This window comes from Staurois parvus, unplaced genomic scaffold, assembly GCF_062004578.1.
Source record: "Staurois parvus isolate SC_StPar_1 unplaced genomic scaffold, SC_StPar_1.0 ptg000432l, whole genome shotgun sequence".
NCBI lineage: Eukaryota > Metazoa > Chordata > Amphibia > Anura > Ranidae > Staurois > Staurois parvus.
This window is the reverse complement of record NW_028318228.1, coordinates 7,320,710-7,342,548: the sequence shown is the minus strand read 5'-3', so window position 1 is coordinate 7,342,548 and position 21,839 is coordinate 7,320,710. Positions and strand designations below refer to the sequence as shown.

General features: G+C 41.6%; 1 protein-coding gene across 2 annotated transcripts in view; it reads right to left on the bottom strand.

Moving 5' to 3' along the window:
• Window positions 1–9,866: 9,866 nt before the first annotated feature.
• Window positions 9,867–21,839, bottom strand: part of AKAP13 (A-kinase anchoring protein 13) — a 425,147-nt gene continuing 413,174 nt past the window's right edge. For both annotated transcript variants that reach the window (XM_089687654.1, XM_089687655.1), the window contains one exon: window positions 9,867–11,182. In XM_089687654.1, coding sequence (XP_089543780.1) covers window positions 11,136–11,182 — 47 coding nt within the window. In that variant the 3' untranslated portion in view covers window positions 9,867–11,135. The remainder of the gene's footprint in view (window positions 11,183–21,839) is intronic.

The following is a 21,839-nucleotide window of genomic DNA, read 5'->3' as shown; positions in this document are numbered from 1 at the left end:
CATTTTGAGTTGCTGCAATGAAATTTCAGCAAAATGGACTAGTCTGTAGCATAATTTTTTCACTTTAATTTTCGGGGTGTCTTTGAATTCAGTCCTATGTAGGTTGATAATTTTTATTTCCATCAAACGATGGGGCATCCTTACATTCCTAACACATTACCCAGTCCATATCAGTATAGATATCCAGCATGAGCTTTTTTCCCCATTGAGATCTGATGTGTTTTCAAAGTGTTCCTTTAATTTTTTTGAGCAGTGTATATCATATTTACTTTTTACATTTATTTCTTCACATTTCTTCAATTGCTTCCTGATTTCAGTGGATAGGCAAATGATGTCACATATCGCAGGAGTCTTCAGGAGGAGAAGAGAGTTTTTCCCAGCTAAGCACGCCCTCCTGTCTGCATGCTTGAGCCAAGGGCAGACGGATTCCGGGAAGTAAATGCTACATGAATAATCTGCCCTTACTCAAGAGGGCTGCAGCTAGGAATGCTAGTGGGGATGTTTTTCTCAGTGATTTCCCAGCAAAATAAAGCTCGGAGACATGGATTGAGGAGTAAGTTTATTTTGAACATTAAAAAAGAATCAAAGTGTTTTTGGTTTGTGGTCCTCAGATACATGTAGTTCCACTTTAACATTTGATTTTTCAATGAATGGAATTTCCCAAATAAAAAATACATACACTGTTATAAATTTGTTTGTTGGAGGAACATTTTCTTCCTGCTCCTTTGAATTTGGACCTCATTATCAATTAGAACAGTCTTAAAATGAAAAATTTCAAACTAAATTCTATTTATTGTCCTGCCAGCTTTAGATTTAAAGTGTTACTAAACCCACAACAGTAAAATCAGTCTGTATATGCAGTAAAGCACGCTTGTTATACTCACTGCGGAACCTAAGGGGTTAACTTTAAAGGATACATGCTTTCAGGAAATAAGGAGACACTTTCTCAAGTTGGCCATGTATATCAGTAGACATTCTTTCAAAAATTTCAGAACATTCTTTTGATATACGTGAATGTGTGTATGTATAAAAGTACTAACTGGCATAGTCAGGGCTTAGGATATATTTTTATATCCATTTCTATAAAATGTCATTACCTTGTTACGCAGCACTTTTGACAGTTTTTCTGCTCCCCATGGCTCAGTATCTAGCCTGCTCAGGGCATCCATGCAAGAGCTAACACACTCATTGACAATTTAGTCCCCGGTCACACTGGATGCAAATTATGTGATTTGCATATTGCATGCCAAGTTGCATCCTATTTTCCGCAATTAGAGCGGTCATATCGGTGCGGTTCCAACTTGATCGAAGCTGCACCGATTTCTAAAGGAGTACATGCACTACTTTTGGTGCGATTTGCATAGACATCTGTGTCAGATGTCCTACAACTCGCACCTGAAATCGGCATGTCACCCGACTTTGAAATTGTGCAACTTCACTGTAAGTTGCACGATTTCACAGTCGGGTTTGACGTGACTGGGGGGTAATACACAGACACTAATTACTATTTAAAAATCCAAAGATTTTACATGGCCTACTGCTTGGTGGCTGAATTGCTGTTGTTGAATTGCCTGAACGGGCAATGCATTTATATTCTCCGAATTGCAGAAGCTGCAATGCAATTCCCCATCTAAATGGAGATCTTACTAGCAAATGACAAATTCTGTCATTTAGCATAAAGCTCATTTTTTGGGGGAAAATATACCAAAATGGAGTCCATTTTTTTTTTTCTTTTTCTAAAAATCCACAGATTTGACATGGCCTACTGCTTGGTGGCTGAATTGCTGTTGTTCGCAGTTGCTTCCACTTTGTTATAATACCACAAACAGTTGACCGTGGAATATTTAGTAGCCAGGAAATGTCACGGATGGACTTATTGCACAGGTGGCCACCTATCACGGTACCACGCTTGGAGTCACTGAGCTCCTGAGAGCGACCCATTCTTTCACAAATGTTTGTAAAAGCAGTCTGCATGCCTAGGTGCTTGATTTTATACACCGGAGGTGATTGGAACATCTTAATCCATTGATTTGGAGGGCAGGCCCAATACTTTTGGCAATATAGTGTATGTTAAAAAAAAAAAAAAGTGTGGAAACTTTTTGAAGAACCCTTGTATATAGATACACACACACGCTGTAAGAACAAGACACCAATTTCTAGATAAAGAAAGGAATTTATTTAGAGAAAATGTTTTTTTCTTTTATACAGCAAATAACTAAGAAAAAAAAGAGATAAATTAAAGCTAGTTACAAAGAAAACTTGCATATTACGAAAAACAAATCATGACTTGTACAGTTATAACTTTTTACATAAATTACACATTGACATAAAATAATTAAGTTCTCTTTTTTCTGTTTCCATTTCTTTACAGCATTTAGAAAATACAATAGCATTTAGCATAGAGTTTTAGGTAATTTAAAAACTGCAGTATTTACAAAGTGAGCAGCGCCCATGGCACACAATGTGTCGGTCGCCACTTTCTCACCAGTACCCCTCAGACAAGGGGCGAGCCTGTGCTGAGGTCTTTATACGACACCTACATGTACCTCGGTACAGGTATTAATACAACAAAAGCAGAGGTATATACTGTATTATAAACCTCCTGAGCACTTTGTAGTTTACTCTAGTGCAGTCCATGTTAGTACTATATAGCATACCACAACACAAGGCTAGGTTGTCTTTTCCATAATGACAGGATGAAAAGGATGCCATTTATATGTAAATACTTAATATTTGCTCAAGAATGCCCAATTAATGCTCAACACAAAACACATTATCTGCTATGCCTGAATGGGCAATGCATTTATATTCTCCGAATTGCAGAAGCTGCAATGCAATTCCCCATCTAAATGGAGATCTTACTAGCAAATGACAAATTCTGTCATTTAGCATAAAGCTCATTTTTTGGGGGAAAATATACCAAAATGGAGTCCATTTTTTTTTCTTTTACTGATAAGTTGTGAATGGTTCAACCATTGTACCTAAATCCGTAATTGTTTTAGCAATTCACTGGGTTGCAGATTTCAGTTATAGAACTTTACCTGAGGGTTTAACAGGTATATCAAGGTGAGCAACCCAAGTGACTGGCATTATAAGTGGGTGAGCTTCCAAGAAATTCATTGACTAGGCTACGGAAGAAAGCTGAGAGTGCTCAGCTCCAATTCATTTGATCATTTCATTTATTAAACTTTGTGCTCCAGGCCAACTATGAAATGGATGATTCTAGAAATAAAATCTAAAAATGAATTTTAAATACATGACCTATATTGACAGCGCAACTACCACCTTTGGCAACAGCACAGAAATATGGGGTTGCTTTCAGAGTTTGATTAACCTTCAGACCCGTTTTGGATGTCAGCATCAAAAAGAGTGCCAAAGAAAGCCCAAGAAAGAGCACATTGCACATGGCTTTGTTTACACATCTGGGGCCAAAGACACCCAACTGTAGGTGCTGCAAGTCCAGTCTATCCACTAGGAACCCCTAGGGATTTTTAAGGCTGTGGAACTCTGAACTACACATGAAAGCCACAGGTTGGCCTCGCCAGTCCTTGGCACAAGTCTAATGCTAAACTCAACTAGGGCACTCAATGACAAGAGCCAAGATACCAGATCTGAAACTCCCTTTACCCCCATATGAAACTACCTCCAATAATATCAGAAACCAGGGAAATGTATCATTTTATCGTGTCTTAGAAGAGAAAAAAACAAGCAAAGGAAAGCGATTACGGAAAGTGGTGGCGCCTGGCCAGCAGGCTTCATTTCCACAGTCAGTGGAGAAGGAATGTGATGGGGTTTGTTGAAGTAGAAACAGTTCTATTATCTGCCAATGGCACCAAGAGGAGAGGCGGCAACACTAACCTATCATGCATTGTAACATAACTGGGAAATCTAGAGAACACACTGAATACATTTGCGTTGCAGTTACTTCGGTAGTCCAGGAAAATCCTCCGTTTCGATTACAGACCAGTACCGCCTGCTTCTTACACAGGACACCCAATACATTTACTGTGAGATCAGCCCACCCACAACACAAACCTAAGTGCTCGTTTATTCTATAGAAAGCAATGGAGGGGATTCTCAAGCAGCAATAATATAAACATTTAAAGCTTCAATAAAGGTGCTTACACGCATCGGCATCATTCTGCTCTGTACAGTCTATTTGCATTGACCCTCCGTAAGGATTTGTTCTAGAACCACAACTCTATAATATAGAAATACTGTTTTCAACACACAGCTGGACAGAAAACACAGCGTGCATTATAACAGGCATGTATAGGAGCTCTTCACAGAAAAAACAACATTAAACCCCAAAAATCTCTTTGATCCTATGTATCATCTGAAAATATATAGGGATAACCATCATCGCTCATTACATCGTTCCTAGTCTTATCACAATGACTCTCCCAATGTCGGGGGTTGTTTAGCATGGTTGCTGACAATACTGCTTGATATCAAGGCAGCCACCAGAGGAAGACTCTACACATGAAATCAAATAATGACCAACAAGTATGTAAAAGACGCAGTGAAATCACTTTCAGGTACACAATACAACAAATGCAAATACAGCCGTCTCCATCTATGACCTCATGCACGCTGGGGTATGAGATCCTGGTGTTCAGGTGTGTATGGAAGGCACAGGAGCACCGTCCAGCCCCACTGCTGGCAGCCTGTCAGACGATGCGAGGCTGGACGATGCACTGAGCAGTACCAAGGTTTAGGTTAGTATGCGCCCAGGGATGAATGCTCAGAACACAAGCTGTCTTGTCTGGACGATGCGCCTGTGCCTTCCCCCAACACCTAATGTAAATGCCAGGATCTCATGTACCGGGGCTTATTGGCCAATGCGCATGAAGTATAAGATGACTACTGTTCAGTGACGTCATAGAAACAAATACAATCCTCAAAACTGTTGTTCGGCAGCTCCAGTGTGAAGCCTTTCAATGCAGTATTACAAGGAGGGGCGATGGAAACAATGCTTAGGAGGACCCGTTGCTTAGAAGTGTATCTAAACACTGTGATTCATGCAGGTGGTGAGGGGGCTGTAAAAATAGATTTTCTTCATGGTGAATTTAGATAGGCACCACCTGTCAACCTTTCCATTTAAAGAAGTATAGCCAAAGCTTTTTTGGCTTTACTTCCCCTGTAGGTCACAGGAGTGCACTTTGTTCTGCACTCCTGAGATCCAGAGTCATCCAACAGTGGGCTAAAGTCCACTATTGGCTGATGTCATAGAGCTGGTCCAGGCTCTGCAGGGATCCCAACAATAATGTCGGGATCCACCCAGATGCCTGATAGGCAGCTGGCTCAGGCTCTCAGTGGTGCACTGGGAGCCTGAGCCAGCCCCTCCTGCCCCCTCTACAGCCTGGAGCTCCAGTGAGCACTGGAGGAGCACAGCAGAGAGCCGAAGACCGACAGTCACCACTTTGTTCTTAGAGTGAACCCAAGAACTGAGTGATCAGTGGCCTTTGATCAGTCCATTTCTGGTGTAGAGCCAGCAGATTGATGCTGCAGCTATCTAGGCTAGCCTTTCTCAACCAGGGTGCCCTGGCACCCTGGGGCGCCTTGAGGTTTCTTCAGGAGTGCCTTGGCAAAATATCTAAAAATTGCACAAAACTTGTATACAAGCCAGAGGGTGGGACAAGTCTGCCTTTTAGTTACACAAAGCCACAGGTTTTCATTGTGCACCATTACAGCTACTAGCCACCGGCGCCCTGACAACCAATGAAATCATCAGGTGATGAGGATGTCAGCTGCCTGCTGCACAGCATCCTAGTTTGACCCTGCCCTGTCCCTTTCCATCAGTGCTGAGGTCAATATTAGCTCAGTGATGCAGAAAAACTGAAGGAAAAGAGAAACAATGGAATACTAGTCAGTACCAGTGTGCAAAAGTGTATTTGCTTTGGAAGAATAAATCCCCTCCAATGTTGGGTGTCCTACATGTGTGGATGTTGCTGCATTATATAAAAATATTAGAATAGTTTTTCACATTTTAGAATGGGGTGACCTTTTAAAATTGACAGTCTAGAGGCACCCTATTTTAGAATGGGGTGCCTCAAGACTGTCCATAATTTTAAAGGGTGCATTGGGACTGTCCATAATTTTAAAGGATGCCTTGACTGAAAAAAGGTTGAGAAACACTGATCTAGGCCACTACCTAGGTTTGCTTTTTTAAATTCCCACACTTCTCTTTTAAGTCAACAGGATTGCATTGCAACCACAAACCACCTGTATGAAAGTAGCTTAGATAGTATAATAAATCCTAATGCAAACTCTGTGAAGGGGAGATTCTACAGACAACACATATACATTACAAAAGAAACCCAAGTGTTAGCAGTCTGGGATACCTAAGTATCAGGCCAACACTTACAAAACCTCAGGAGATATTCTGCATATTCAGTCCACTAAACCCACCCAATAAATCCCTGCCTCCTCCATTCCTGCAGCAGTGTACTTAGCACATGGTGTGTAGGATAGGAGGAGGATTGCAGGATGGTGCCACTTGGTGTGTGATGCTGTGGGGGACATGGGCCACTCTACAATTGAATTCTCCATCCTGCTGGATGCTCACTCACCTACCTTCATACAGCTTGATTAATTAGCCTCACTGTAATATCCAACAGTTGTAGCAGGTTCTCCTTTCCTATTTCTAGAGCAGAATGGAAGAATCTGATTGGGGCCAGTTGGCAACAAGGACTGTCACTTCTTACACAAGACCAATAGAGTGATGGGTCCTCCTTTCACTCATTCCATCACTCTGCGGTGCCAACCTGACCAGCTTTACACACAGATTAACGGTTTCCTAACTTGCAACAGACCGCTAGACGAGGTGATTGTCATTGCTGGAGGACATTGATAAAGTGCATAGTGGTATTCTACTGCCATGAAGTGTAGAAGGACACCTTGAAAGCTGCATTCATCATTTATCACGTACAAATATCTTCTCATCCTCTATTATTACAAAACCTAATTTATCCAGTCTGTATTTTAAGGAACTTTACCCATACCAACTCGATAATAATTAATGTTCCTTAGGAAGGAACATACATTCCACATGAATAATTATGCTACCAAAATGAGTGTGTGCTCTAAATTGCCTCCAGCATTTTTATGGTTTCCTCTTGCTGGAGGCTGCCATTTTGCTGAAGCCCAGAGCCCCTGAGCAGCAGTAAATGTTTAGGCTGTCAGTGGACTGGTCTCTACAAATTCAGCACAGTGCCTAAACATGTAGAGCAACTGAGCATGTGCAGAGCAGGGCGAGACAGTGTATTACTGGATTATACACAGTATAGGCACTTATATTTCTTGTTTTTTTATAACTATTCCTGTAAAACAGGCCAGCCTGAAGTGATCTAACAAGACTTCCTTTTCTGACTAAAGTTCCACTTTAAGAAAATTGGATCTCTGTGTGCCTGACACAGAATGGGACATTTATTGCAACCCTTTCAGGGCATATTCTGCAATTTATATTTTACTATTCTATTTAAAGCAGTACTAAGGAATCAATAAACCTGATGTCTGCAGGGGAACAATCAAACCACAACAACCTCCTACTGCATAGAGCTCTACCAACATACTCCATAACACACCAGACTCACAGCAGTTCCAGCAATATAAAGAACTCACTTGCCAAAACCACCTTCATTTTTTTCTTAAAAAGGACAATTGTACTTTTAGGCTGGCCATAGACCGTTCATTTATTTTTTTTCTCTGATCAGTCAGCAGGCTGATGGAGAAAAACAAAAACGAATGGATTTCCTCATTCATACATGCTGGGTGGATAGAGGAATCCTCCTCATTATGCTATTGTATTCTGACAGCGGGGATTCCTCCACTGTCAGCATTCACTGATCAGAGGCTGCAGCTGATTGGCTCCAAGCTGCTGACTGATCAAAGTTTTCCAACAATCGAGTTTGACAGAGGTTGATCATTTGACCGACTTCTGTCAAGCAGGAACGGCTATTGACGGATCAAAATTCAGCCAATCCCTGCTGAACAGGTCACATCTGGATCCATTTATAGGCAGTTTTAGACAAGGTGCACTGATCCTTTTTACCCTGGAATAAACCACCCTCCCCCTCCACAGATGTGCATTTACTATGATCTGACAGACGTGGCCTCTGGTAGTTGCTGGCTGTGCCTGCCAATTACAGCCCTATAGACTTCTATAGGGCTGTATTTCCCACTGTCTCTAGCCTTGGAACACATCCCCATACGAGTCTATAGAGCTGCAATCATGGCCAGAAGAGTGAGGCCTGTGGCTCTGGATGTAAACAATCACTGGAGGCCACGGCCATCAGATCTCAGTAAGTATACATCTATGGAAAGGGAAGGTAGGGATGGATTAGTTCAGGACTAAAGGGGCAAAACGAAAAAGTGCATTGCTGTCTGCACTTAGTCTTTCAAGTTTTAATTAAAAATATCCATTTATTTTCAGGTTATCCCAAATATTCTTAAAAAGCCCTCTTTGTTTTAAAATTTTCTTTGGCATTCTAATAGTAAAATGCTCGGTTTTAAAAAACACACACAAAGGATCTCATACAACATGAAGTGAAAACAACCAACAGCGTTCAGTAAGGCAAAGGTGATGTAAGAAACGCTATAACCAATGACCAACCAACCCAAAAAATCTTAACTGACCACAAATGTCCAATGTGATTGCTTTGTTCTTTGTTAATACACTCAACACTGCCTTCAAGGTCCCCAGAGACCGAATCAGATACCCACTAACACAACAGAGACTTTTTTCCATGTAGCATTTTCAGCTGAAAAGAGCCTATTGTATGGTGGTGACAGCTATTCCTGCATGAGAGAGGGCTGAGGGTCCTTTCACATCATACTGCACATAAAAATTCAACACATTGCCCCAAAAATGTATGTACTTTGATGTGCATGTGTATGAATTATCATGTGATCTGCATTTGTTGCATTTTTTTATGGGCATTGTGATGTGTCAGATTCCTGGAAGGGTCAAAATTTTAATTTATTCTTTATATCTTCTCTTTTGTGTTTCCATGCGTTTCACTGAAATGCACAAGTACACAACATTATGGTGTGAACTGTGCCCATAGAAATCACTCCACCAAAATACTGTGTGCTATATGCCCTCATCCCTAAATTCAAGGTATAAACCGCGTACACGGGTAGCCATGGACTTTTTTGGAGGAGCATGTAGATGAAAAAAAACACTGTATATATAAAACCATAAAGTTTATACAAAACATAGAAACATATAGTAGAAAAAACACCGGCATTAAGAAGTGTCTAATTTGGGGTGTACACAGGTATTGAGATCCAGTACAATCCACAAGTAGACTCAACGCATTTCAAATGATCTTCTTCAGACGTACATGTGAATAATATCCATATGATAAAACCTTTAATTTCTCTGAATAAAATCAAAAATGCATAGATAATCTGGGATCCACAAACTGTGAAGCATCTTCCTCCCCTGGACGGGGTGTGGGGTTGGAGGAACATTTTGGTGGTGTAAGTGGCATACATCAAAAAACATCACGAAAAAAAATTGTGATATATGTAGAAAACATTATCGAACATCCATCACCCTCAAACGACATAGAGGGTTGTCTCTACCAAATGTACATTGGAAAGTCACTACATAGGACCGCTCATGTATTACTAAAGCAAAGAAAATGCCAAGCTTCTCCTTATAGTTTGACCAAATACATATATATATATATATATATATATATATATATATATATATAAATATATATCAAAAGCTTTTCTATGCATTTTTGCTTTACAGAGAGATTAAAGGTTTCAGCATACGGATTTTATCCTCATGCAGATCATCTGAAACGCGCTGATTCTACATGTGAATTGTATTGGATTCCCAATACCTGTGTAATCCTCAAATCAGACACTTCTTATTGAAGGTGTTTTTTTTACTATATGTTTTTATGTGATGTATAAATACATTTTATGGCTTTTTTTATCTATCAAAAAATTTCCATGGCTACAAATGTACAATGTTTCTGTGCATATAGGAAGCCATTGTTTCCTCTGTGCTCTTACGGTGACCTGCAGTGATCCAGTGTGGTGAATGAACTCGCCCCAAGCGGTCATGGACTGGGGTGACCCTCAGCAGAATTGCTAAACATAAAGTAATTCATGTGTGAGAACAATCACAATTGTCATAAATACGCTGAGAACAAACTATTGACATTTCACACCGGTTGTCTAAATATCATTAACCTTTCTGTTGCACTTATATTTGGTTTTACGGATTTCTCAAAGTGAAAAAACTGCCCCCCCCCCCCTCCTTAATCCATGGCGACAAAGTTCATCAGAGTCATTGATTTGTGCATGATGCAAGAAAAGTACTGCAGCCGAAACCAAAATGGTTATACAAGAGGGACTGCAGCTCCAGCAATTAACATCTGTAACAGCACAGAAAGAAAGCCAGTAAAATGTTAACGCTAATCCGCATTGAGGAAAAATAAGCTATTTTCTTCTACAAGGTCTGACAGCTGACATGAAAGAGAATTCCCGCATAACAGGATCTTCTAATGAAGAGCGAACGAAATGTGAAAAGAATGTCTACAATGCCCTCTACTGGCAAACAGCAGAGCTGCCACTCCAGGCTCTGCTGATGTGACACCAAGCACAGGAAGATATGCCAAGAGGAGAACCTCATCAATTCTTCATCCGATGTAAACGCAGACCGCAAATTAACCACTTTTAGTTGGGAGATCCAGAAATCAGGTGAACACATTAACAAGGAAAGAGCAATAATAACCACATAGGTGATTGTGATGAGGAGCAGCAATAATACCATTCCATAGGCGTATGATGTGGTGCGATCCCAGAAGTGGATGTAGTTCCCAAAATAAAGTACCAGCAGTGATCTCGCAGGCCCCAGGCACATTCATTGCATGAGTTTGGATGTAATGTGAAAACATGTCTTCTTGTGTCTTCTAGGGTCATAGTGCCGTCACTGTGTGCAGTGAAGACCGGATGGAACATGGAAGGTCCATAGAGTAGACGTCTGTGTAGATGACAATGGCAGCGATCAGTACAGCAAATGGGGAAATGGATCGGAGGAGTTTTTCTCATGTGACACATATTGTCTATTGTGGCTTCCCAGTGCAGAATGAGAACAAACAGTAAGTCCTCTAACAGAAGATTTCTTCCTCCTCTGCTCCTTCTATAGGGTGGGAATCTAAAACAGAAAAAAGAGATCATCAATAAACCAGTCTAAAACTCCTAATGCTGGCCACATGCATACTTCTCACTATGCATCACTTAGTCTGTGTGCTCCTTTTCCTGACCTAACCTGTCCTGGTATTTATCATACAGAGGACGTGTGTCACGGGATGCAAACCATCCCTGAAGAACGTCTGATCGAGGTAGGCAAGCCTCTTTTGGGGGCCTGAGAGGAAATCGTTAGGTCAGCTTAATAGGCCAAACAAGATATGTACAATTTCCCTGAAAGGGCACTTATCCTTTAACACTGAGCCGCCACATATACAACGCATTCATAATGTATTCAGACCCCCTTCACTTTTGTCAATGTTGTTATGTTGCAGCCTGACACCACAGTTGTTTACATAATTTTTTTTCTCATTATTCTACACTCACTACCCCATAATGACAAAGCGAATACAGAATTTTAAAAATGCTTGCAAATGTATGAAAAAAAAAAAAACTGAAATATCACATTAGCATAAGTATTCAGACCCTTTGCAATTCCACTTGAAATTTAGCTCACGTGCCTCCCATTTTTCTTGAGCGGTGCGGAGATGTTTCTACACCTTGATTGGAGTCCCCTGTGGTAAATTAAATTGATTGGACAAGATTTGGAAAGGTGCACACCTCCCTATAAAAGGCCCCACAGCTGACAATCCATACTGTATCAGAGCAAAAGCCATGAGGTCAAAGGACTTCCATGCAGAGCTCAGAGACAGGATTATTGTAAGGCACAGATCTGGGGAAGGCTATAAAACCTTTCTGCTGCACTGAAGTATTCCCAAGAGCACAGCGGCCTCCATACTTCTCACATAGAAAAAGTTTGGCACAACCAAGACTCTTCCAAGAGTTGGTCTCCCGGCCAAACTGAGCAATAGGGGGAGAAAGGCCTTAGTAAGTGTAGTGACTTAGATCCTGATGATCACTCAGAACAAGCTCCAGAGATCCTGTTTGGAGATGGGACAAAGTTCCAGAAGGACAACCATCACTGCAGCCCTCCACTGATCTGAGCTATATGGCAGAGGGGCTAGACAGAAGCCTCTCCTCTGTGCAAAACACATGAAAGCCCACTTGGAGTTTGCAAGAAAGCACATAAAGGACTCTCAGACTGAGGAACAAGATTCTCTGGTCTGCTGAAACCAAGATTGAACTGTTTGGCCTCAATTCTAAATGTTATGTGTGGAGGAAACCAGGCACTGCTCATCACCTGCCCAATACCATCCCAACAATAAAGCATGGTGGTGGCAGCATCATGCTGTGGGGGTGTTTTCAGCAGCAAGGACTGGGAGACTGGTCAGAGTTGAGAAAAAGCTGAATAAAGCAAAGTACAGAGATATCCTCAATGAAAACCTGTTCCACAGCACTCAGGACCTCAGTCTGGACAGAAGCTTCCCCTTCCAACATGATAATGATCCTAAGCACACAGCCAAGACAACATAGGAGTGGCTTAGGGACAACTCTGTGAATGCTCTAGAGTGGCCCGGCCAGAGCCCTGACTTGAACCCTAATGAACACTTCTGGAGAGACCTGAAAACGGTTGTCCACTGACTGTCCCCATCCAACCTGACTGAGCTTGAGATGATTTGCAAAGAAGAATGACAGAAAATCCCCCAATCCAGGTGTGCAAAGCTTGTTGTGTCATACCCAAAAAGACTCAAGGTTGGAATTGCTGCCAAAAGTGCTTCACCAAAGTACTGAGTACAGGGTCTGAATACATAAGTACATGTGATATTTCAGTTTCTCTTTTTAATAAATTCACAGTCATTTCTAAAATTCTGTTTTCACTTTGTCATTATGGGGTACTGAGTGTAGATACATCAGAAAAAATGAATTTAAATATCTGTAGTATAAGGCTGCAACATAACACTGAAAAAGTGACGAAGGTCTGATTACTTTAGGAATGCACTGAATGTATCCGGCCAGTGTCCCTCGTTTCTGATTACAGCAGCCTCATTCAGCAACCACAGCACAGTGACTGCACTGTCACTGACAGCTCTGGTGGATCGAGCTCCCAATCACATGATCACCGCGACAGTCGGAGTGATTGCCCATGTAACTCCAACGCTACAAACTTTTAAAGGGTTGGCACCAACCAACTGTATATGGTTATAGCGGCTGTACCAAGCCATTTTTTACATTTTGGACAGAGTATGGAATAGTTGCAAATGTAATATACACAATGATAAAAGAAAAGTAAAATATAATAAAAATTTTAAAAAACAGCTTAAAAAAACCCCAAAGTTTATAAATAACAGGGCACCGATAAAAGATAAACAAAATTAAAAGAAAAAAAAAAAAACTACTGAAATGTTTAGATATTACTGTGCATAAAGCTTATTACCATCTATAAATCACTGGTCCAAAAAAATTGGTTTTTAATTTTATATGTATTTTCCTTGAATAAAGTTGTAGTTCATCAATGTATAAGCTGATATTTAATAGGATAGTAACTAAAATGTTCCATGAACAGGGGCGGACTGACCATTTGGAAACTCGGGCACTGCCCGAGGGCCTGGGGTCAGTAGGGGGCCCCATGAGATGCCCCTGGTACCTTTTTCATAGGCTTTTTTGAGTTTGGGCAAGGACACAGGGGCCTCATGATCCCCTATTGCCCGGGGCCCCATGAGTTGTCAGTCTACCCCTGTCCAGGAATAACAACTATCACACAGATCTAACATATACAGCGGGTAAAAGTACTGAACATGTCACCCTTTTTCTCAGTAAATATACTGCTAAAGGTGCTATTGCCATGAAAATTTCAGCACGTCGGTAACAACCCATGCCCTCCATACATACTAAGAAACCAAAACAAGTTCAGAAATTTAGCTATGTGTAATAAAATGGAATGACACAGCAAAAAATATTGAACACGCCAACTGAAATGTATTTAATACTTTGTACAAAATCCTCTGTTGGTAATGACAGCTTCAAGTCGACTTCTGTATGGAGAAACTAGTGGCATGCATTGCTCAGGTGGGATTTTGGCCCATTCTTCCACACAGTCTTCAAATCCTGAAGGTTCCGTGGGCCTCTTCTATGAACTCTGATCCTTAGTTCTTTCCAAAGATTTACTATTGGGTTCAAGTCAGGTGATTGGCTGGGCTATTCTAGCAGCTTTATTTTCCTTTCTTTGAAAGCAATTGAGAGTCTCCTTGGCTTTGTGTTTAGGATCATTGTCTTGCTGACATGTCCACCCTCGTTTCATCGTCAGCTTCCTGATAGATGGCAGCAGATTTTTATCAGGAATGTCTTGGTACATTCTTTCATTCATCCTTCCTTCAATGACATGAAATTTGCCAGTACAGTATGCTCAAAATCAGCCCCATCCCATGATGTTCCCAACTCCAAACTTCACTGTTGGGATGGTGTTTTTGGGGTGATGTGCAGTGCCATTTGATCTCCAACCATGGTGTGTATTATGGCATCCAGCGAGTTCAGTTTTGGTCTCATCTGACCAGACTATATTCTTCCAGTATTTTACAGGTTTGTCTAAATGTTGTGCAGCAAACTTTAAAAGAACTTCAACATGCTTTTTCTTCAGCAATGGAGTCTTGTGTACTGAATGTGCATACAGGCCATGGTGGTTGAGTGCATTGCTTATTGTTTTCTTTGAAACAATTGTACGTGCTAATTTCAGGTCTTTCTGAAGCTCTCCACAAGTGGTCCTTGGTTCTTGGACAACACTTCTGATAATTCTTTTCACTCTTCTGTCAGAAATCTTGCGAGAAACACCTGGTCGTGGCCGGTTTATGGTGAAATGATGATCTTTCCACTTCTGAATTGTGGCCCCAACAGTGCTCACTGGAACATTCAGCAGTTTAGAAATCCTTCTGTAACCAATGCCATCAGTATGTTTTGAAACAAAAAGGTTGCGAAGGTGTTGAGAGAGCTCTTTGCTTTTACCCATCATGAGATGTTTCTGCTAATTAGACATTTTTTTTATAGGCCATCAGTTGAGACTGAACCAGTTGATATTAATTTGCACTGACAAGAGGCAGGACTTCTTTCTAATTACTGATAGATTACAGCTGGTGTCTTGGCTTTCCATGCCTTTTTGCACCTCCCTTTCTTCATGTAATAATACTGTCATTCCATTTTATTGCACATAACTTAATTTCAGAATTTGTCTGGTTTCTTTGTATGTATGGATTGCATGGGTTGTTACCGACGTGGTGACAATTTCATATCACTAGCACCTTTAGAAATAGATTTACTGAGAAAACTGGTGACGTGTTCAATACTTATTTTACCCGCTGCACGCGTTCACGCTTGAACCTTCATAAACCATGTGCACACATGAAAAGATATATGCAGACTAGACATTCAAATACTGAAATCCGTGTTGTGTTTGATGAAATTACTCGTATAGCATGACTCACCAGTCCAGATATACTGTAAATATAAATGTCAATCCTAGAAAGAAAAAAAAAAAGAAAAAAAAGACACTTCCGATATATATGCAAATGTTCCATAAATCCAGATGGGATAATGGTTTTTACAGTCCATAGGTGCTGAATATCATCGGTAATGATAATTCATCTTAAAGAACAAATGCATATAACATGGAACTCTACACTGCACAGCAAGAGCAGAACAGTTGGAGGTACGTTGGTACAAGACATCCAAGACCAAAACTATATACAACATTGTACTATGCCACTCCATTGCTAAAAATGTGATATCCGTTAATGTTAGACACACTTCATTAATAGATTGTTTTCACTTACTTCAGATTTTATTTCCTTTGTGTATATTTTTGTCCATGGATATATATTTAGTTAACCCATAGTTTTGGACCAGAGTCTTTAACCCTTTGAGGACCGTAAGATTTTGGAACGCCAAAAGAATAATTTTTTTGTTTTTAAAGTTCGTACACTTCAGTTGCTGTAACTAAGCCATTTCATGAAATAATTGGCAAAAAGCTAGATCCATTTGTTGTTTGTTGATAAGAACTAATATTTTGACTCAAACCAAAAAAAAAAAAAAGTTTTAAGTTCTTAATCAGATGATACACGCAATTAAAAACATGGGACAAATACGTCCCTTGGTCCTCAAAGGGTTAAAGATAGCATAATCACCAAAGCCATAAAGATTTGCAGATTTCAGCAATAATATATTTTATTTAAGCAGGGCCCTGCTAAAATGTTTAAGCTTTTTAGGCTCCTACGCAGGTGAAGCGTGCACATGCGTGTCTGCACACCGCATTTAGGGCAACCCATTCATTTCAATAGGCTGCCCTAGGCACAAGAAACACAACAAATAAGTGCCCGACCTTTTTAAAAATTACGCCGCACCAAAATGCATGGTACTTTATCATGCATTTCGGCTTTCAGGTTAGCAAGATGCATGGGGTAGCCATTAGGAATTAAGGATTTATAAAGAATGAATTAGGAATTGATGGCACAGCCATGCGCCTGCAAAAGAGCTGCGTGTTTTTGTGGATTGTGGGAAAGAATACGATTTCTCATAGCAAGCAAAGTACAATGTTCATTACTTGCATTTAGTAATTTCAACAACTCAATGTTTTTAATGACATCTGGATTTTTTTTTTTTTTTTTTAAGTATAATAAAGCGGTTCTTCTGTTGAAAAAAAATAAATAAAAATAAAAGTCAGCATCTACAATTACTTTTAACTTTTAATAAAAGGACGCTCACCTGTCCAGGGATCCAGCACTATCCTCACCTAAACCGGTTTCTGGACGGTCTTCAGGTCTCCAGCATGTTTACATAGCACTTTGTGAATGGTCCTGCAGACTTCTGGGACCTGTGACATGTTCCAAAAGGTTGCAGGCAGGGGGTGGGGGAGGAGAACTTCCAGGTGGATCTGCTGCAACTATCCAGCTGGAAACTGGAAGCAGGTACCTGTCAAAACCAGGTACCCACTCTCTCACTCCCCCCCCCAAAAAAAAGTGCCAAATAGAAGGAGGAGGAGGAGGGCATGAAGCGGAACTTCCACTTTATGGTGAAAATTTGTTTTAATAATTTTGTGATCAATTATGTGATCTCCACCTTAAACTGTCTCCCTGATATGCACTGACTTTCTGCAAACTAAAAGTAAATGCAGTTTTCTGCTGGAGTGCAAAACAGCAGTTGAACACAGCAGTTTAACTAAAGCAGGATAGCTCAAGCAGCAGGAAGATACAACAAAGAACTCTACTGCACACTGGATGGACTGCAAGCAAACACCCTGGGAAACCTCTCCTACAAGTTTGATTCCCACTCCATGTACCTTTTAAAATGCCCCCTCTACTCCTCCTATTCATAGTACTATCCTCTGCTCTCAAAATCTCCTTTCCTTACCCCTCTGCTCCACCCCAAAGCTCATACATCTCCCCCTCACTTCTACCATCTCCCTACTACTGCTCTCATCACCTCCTGCTGATACTTTACTCACCCTGCTGACCCAAACACCAGGACTGGAAGGCATGTGCACTCATATACATCCCACTTCCATCTTTCTTTCCTCACCTCTGGGAATATCTCCCCAAACCCTGGTCCTTCAGTATCTCACCCCCACACCAGGCACCCTCCTTCCTCCAGGAATAGCCGCAATCCAGTCAGTTTAATCTCAATCCCCATGCTCCTTAAAACCACCCTCCCTTTTTCATGTGCACTCTGGAATGCCCGCTCTGTCTGTAATAAGCTCACCTCTGTCCATGACCTTTTTGTCTCCCGCTCCCTTAACTTACCAGCAATTACAGAAACCTGGCTTCAAGCAGCAGATTCTTCTTCTCTCGCAGCACTTTCCTATGGAGGCCTTCTCTGGACTCACTCACCCAGTGGTCGGAAAGGAGGTGGTTTGCTTCTATCCCCACTGAGCACCTTTCAAGTCCTCCATAACCCTCCCTCTCTATCCTTCTCTTCTTTTGAGACTCACTGCATTCGGCTGTTTTCTCCTAGTTCTCTGAGGATTGCAATGATCTACTGGCCTCCTGGACCAGAGTCGCACTCTTGATGACTTCTCTGCCTGGCTTCTACTTTCTCTCCTCTGAAATACCCACTATCATTCTTGGAGATTTTAACATCCCCATTAATGTGAACAACCCAGCTACATCCAAACTCTTCAACCTAACCTCATCTTTTGCCTTAGCACAATGTCCTTGTCTTCAAACACCTATCCCTCCGAACAACAAACAATTACCTGCAGAAGCTTTCACAACTTAAACCCTTCTCTTTTTCACTCTGCAACTGACTGCCTCTATGACAGAATCTCTCCCCTGTCCTGCCCTGACCTGGCCACTGCTGTCTACAACAGTTCACTTTCATCCAGATTAGACTCACTTTCTCCTTTAACAACACGAAGGATCAGGCCCCGACCATTACAACCATGGCAGACTGACAACACCAGAAATCTTAAGTGACATAGTCGTACACTGGAGCGATTGTGGCATAAAACCAAATCTCATCAAGCATTCACTCTATATAAATCTGCTTTCTTAACATACAATTCCTCCCTCCATGCTGCCAAACAAGCCTACTTTGTCACTACTATTAATACCTTGTCATCCAGTCCTCGTCTTTTCTCTACTTTTAACTCTCTACTTTCTCCACCTCCACCCAGTAACTCACTCACAGCTTACAAGATTGCAAATCATTTCAAAAACAAGATTGATGCAATTCGTAGGGGCATCTCCGCTACACAGACATCCATCCCACTTAGCATACCTTATACTAAACCTCCCTCAACACTTTCCTCTTTTGACCTTGTGAAGAGGTCATTAAAGTTTTCTCAGAAGCACGTCTCACCACGTGCCCCCTGGATCCTGCCCCCTATCAACTACTACGGTCACCCTCTTCTTCCATCCTATGCTCCCTCATTCACATCTTCAATCTCTCCCTCTCTAACGGTGCCTTCTCCACCCCTCTAAAGCATGCACAGATCACTCCCATACTTAAAAAGCCCTCCCTGGACCCCACCAACCTGAACAACTTAAGACTCATCTCCCTGCTCCCATTTACCTCTACCCTCTTAGAACGCTTAGTCTACAATCGCCTGAGCTCCTACCTCACTGACAACATCCTTCTTGACCCTTTACAGTCTGGCTTTACACTCCACTGAAACTGTCCCACTAAAACTCACTAATGATTTACTAACTGCTAAAACCAATGGCCATTACTCCATACTCTTACTACTTGATCTCTCTGCAGCTTTTGATACTGTTGACCATTCCCTCCTCCTCAAAAATCTCCACTCTCTTGGCCTCCGAGACTCTGCTCTCTCCTGGTTCTCCTCCTACCTATCGCAGCGATCCTTCAGCGTTACCTATACCTCTGGCTCCTCCTCTCCACTTCCTCACTTTCTGTAGGGGTCCTTCAAGGTTCTGTCCTTGGACCCCTTCTCTTCTCCATTTACACCTCCTGCCCTGGTCGCTTGATAAACTCCCATGGCTTTAAGTACCATCTCTATGCTGATGACACACAAATCTATCTTTCTACTCCTCCCCTCACCCCTTCAGTCTCCTCTCGCATTACTAACCTACTAAGTGACATACAGTTGTGACCAAAATTATTCAACCCCCAATGCTGTAAAGGGGTTTAGGGACTATAGTGTACATTTGGAATTGTATTCAGAATCAAATCCTACAAGGACGTTGTAACTACCCAAATGCAACTAAAATGACATCAATTGTTTATGTAATACAGTAGTAAATGGTTCTTATGTGGTTTCTTCATTGCCACAATTATTCAACCCCTTAAAGACTACCACTCTGAAGAACAGAGGTTCATACAGGTGCTTTCCATCAGGTATTGAAAACACCTGTGGATGTCACCGAGCAGCAATCAAGCATAATAAGCACCAATTAGGCAGCTTTAAAATGACTGTGATACTCAGCTCCTTCTAGACATTTACTGGTGTGGTTACAAACATGGTGAAGGCAAGAGAATGGTCCAGGAAGACAAGAGAAGAGGTGATTTCTCTTCACAGGAAGGGCAATGGCTATAAGAAGATTGCAAAGATGTTAAACATACCAAGAGACACCTTAGGAAGCATCATTCGCAAATTCAAGGCAAAGGGCACTGTTGAAACGCTACCTGGTCGTGGCAGAAAGAAGATGCTGACTTCGACTGCTGTGCGCTACCTGAAGCGTAGAGTGGAGAGAAGTCCCCGTGTGACTGCTGAGGAACTGAGAAAAGATTTGTCAGATGTGGGTACAGAAGTTTCAGCCCAGACAATAAGACGCACACTGCGTAATGAAGGCCTCCGTGCCAGAACTCCCAGGCGTACCCCCTTGCTGTCTCCAAAGAATAAGAAGAGTCGACTGCAGTATGCCAAAAGCCATGTGGACAAACCACAAAAGTTGTGGGATAGTGTTCTGTGGACTGATGAAACAAAATTAGAACTGTTTGGGCCCATGGATCAACGCTATGTTTGGAGGAGGAAGAACAAGGCCTATGATGAAAAGAACACCTTGCCTACTGTGAAGCATGGTGGAGGGTCAATCATGCTTTGGGGCTGTTTTGCTTCTGCAGGTACAGGGAAGCTTCAGCGTGTGCAAGGTACCATGAATTCTCTTCAGTACCAGGAGATATTGGATGGAAACGTGATGCAGTCCGTCACACACCTGAGGCTTGGGAGACGTTGGACCTTTCAACAGGACAATGATCCCAAGCATACCTCCAAGTCCACTAGAGCATGGTTGCAGAGGAAAGGCTGGAACATTTTGGAGTGGCCATCGCAGTCACCAGACTTAAATCCGATTGAGAACCTCTGGTGGGACTTAAAGAAAGCAGTTGCAGTGCGCAAGCCTAAGAATGTGACTGAACTGGAGGCCTTTGCCCATGAAGAATGGGCGAAGATACCCGTAGATCGCTGCAAGACACTTGTGTCAAGCTATGCTTCACGTTTAAAAGCTGTTATAACTGTAAAAGGATGCTGTACTAAGTACTAAGATTGAATGTCACTTGGGGGTTGAATAAAACTGATAATGCTGTGAGCACAGAAAAGACATTTGTGGTTATTTCATTATAACTGTTATGTTATATTTGTCTGACCTACAAGTGCCTCTTTAATGTAAATGTAAGCAAGATGACTGAATGATCAAAAGCAATGTCAAACTGGCCAAAACACTCAATTTCAGTGGGGGTTGAATAATTTTGGTCACAACTGTATCAGCATGGATGTCACTCCACTTCCTCAAACTCAATCTTTCCAAAACAGAGCTCATACTATTCCCTCCAGCCCGTGCCCCCTCCCCTGACTTCTCCATCAAGATCAATAATACAACCATCAGTTCCTCCCCTCATGCCAGGGTACTAGGTGCAATCCTAGATTCCCATCTGTCCTTTCAGCCCCAAATCCAATCACTGTCAAAATCTTGTAGACTTCACCTCCGCAACATCTCCAAGATATGGCCGTTCTTAACCCCTGAAACCACTAAGCAACTTATTCACTCCCTGGTTATCTCTCGCCTTGACTATTGGAACTCCCTCACCAGTGGCCGACCTCATCGCATGCTATTCCCTCTTCAGTCTATCATGAATGCTGCTGCCGACTTATCCACCTTACTAACCGTTCTGTATCAGCCACCACTCTCTGCCAATCACTCCACTGGCTTCCCATTGCCCAACGAAAAAAATTCAAAACATCAACAACAACATAGCCAGTTATAACTTTGCCCCAAATTACATCA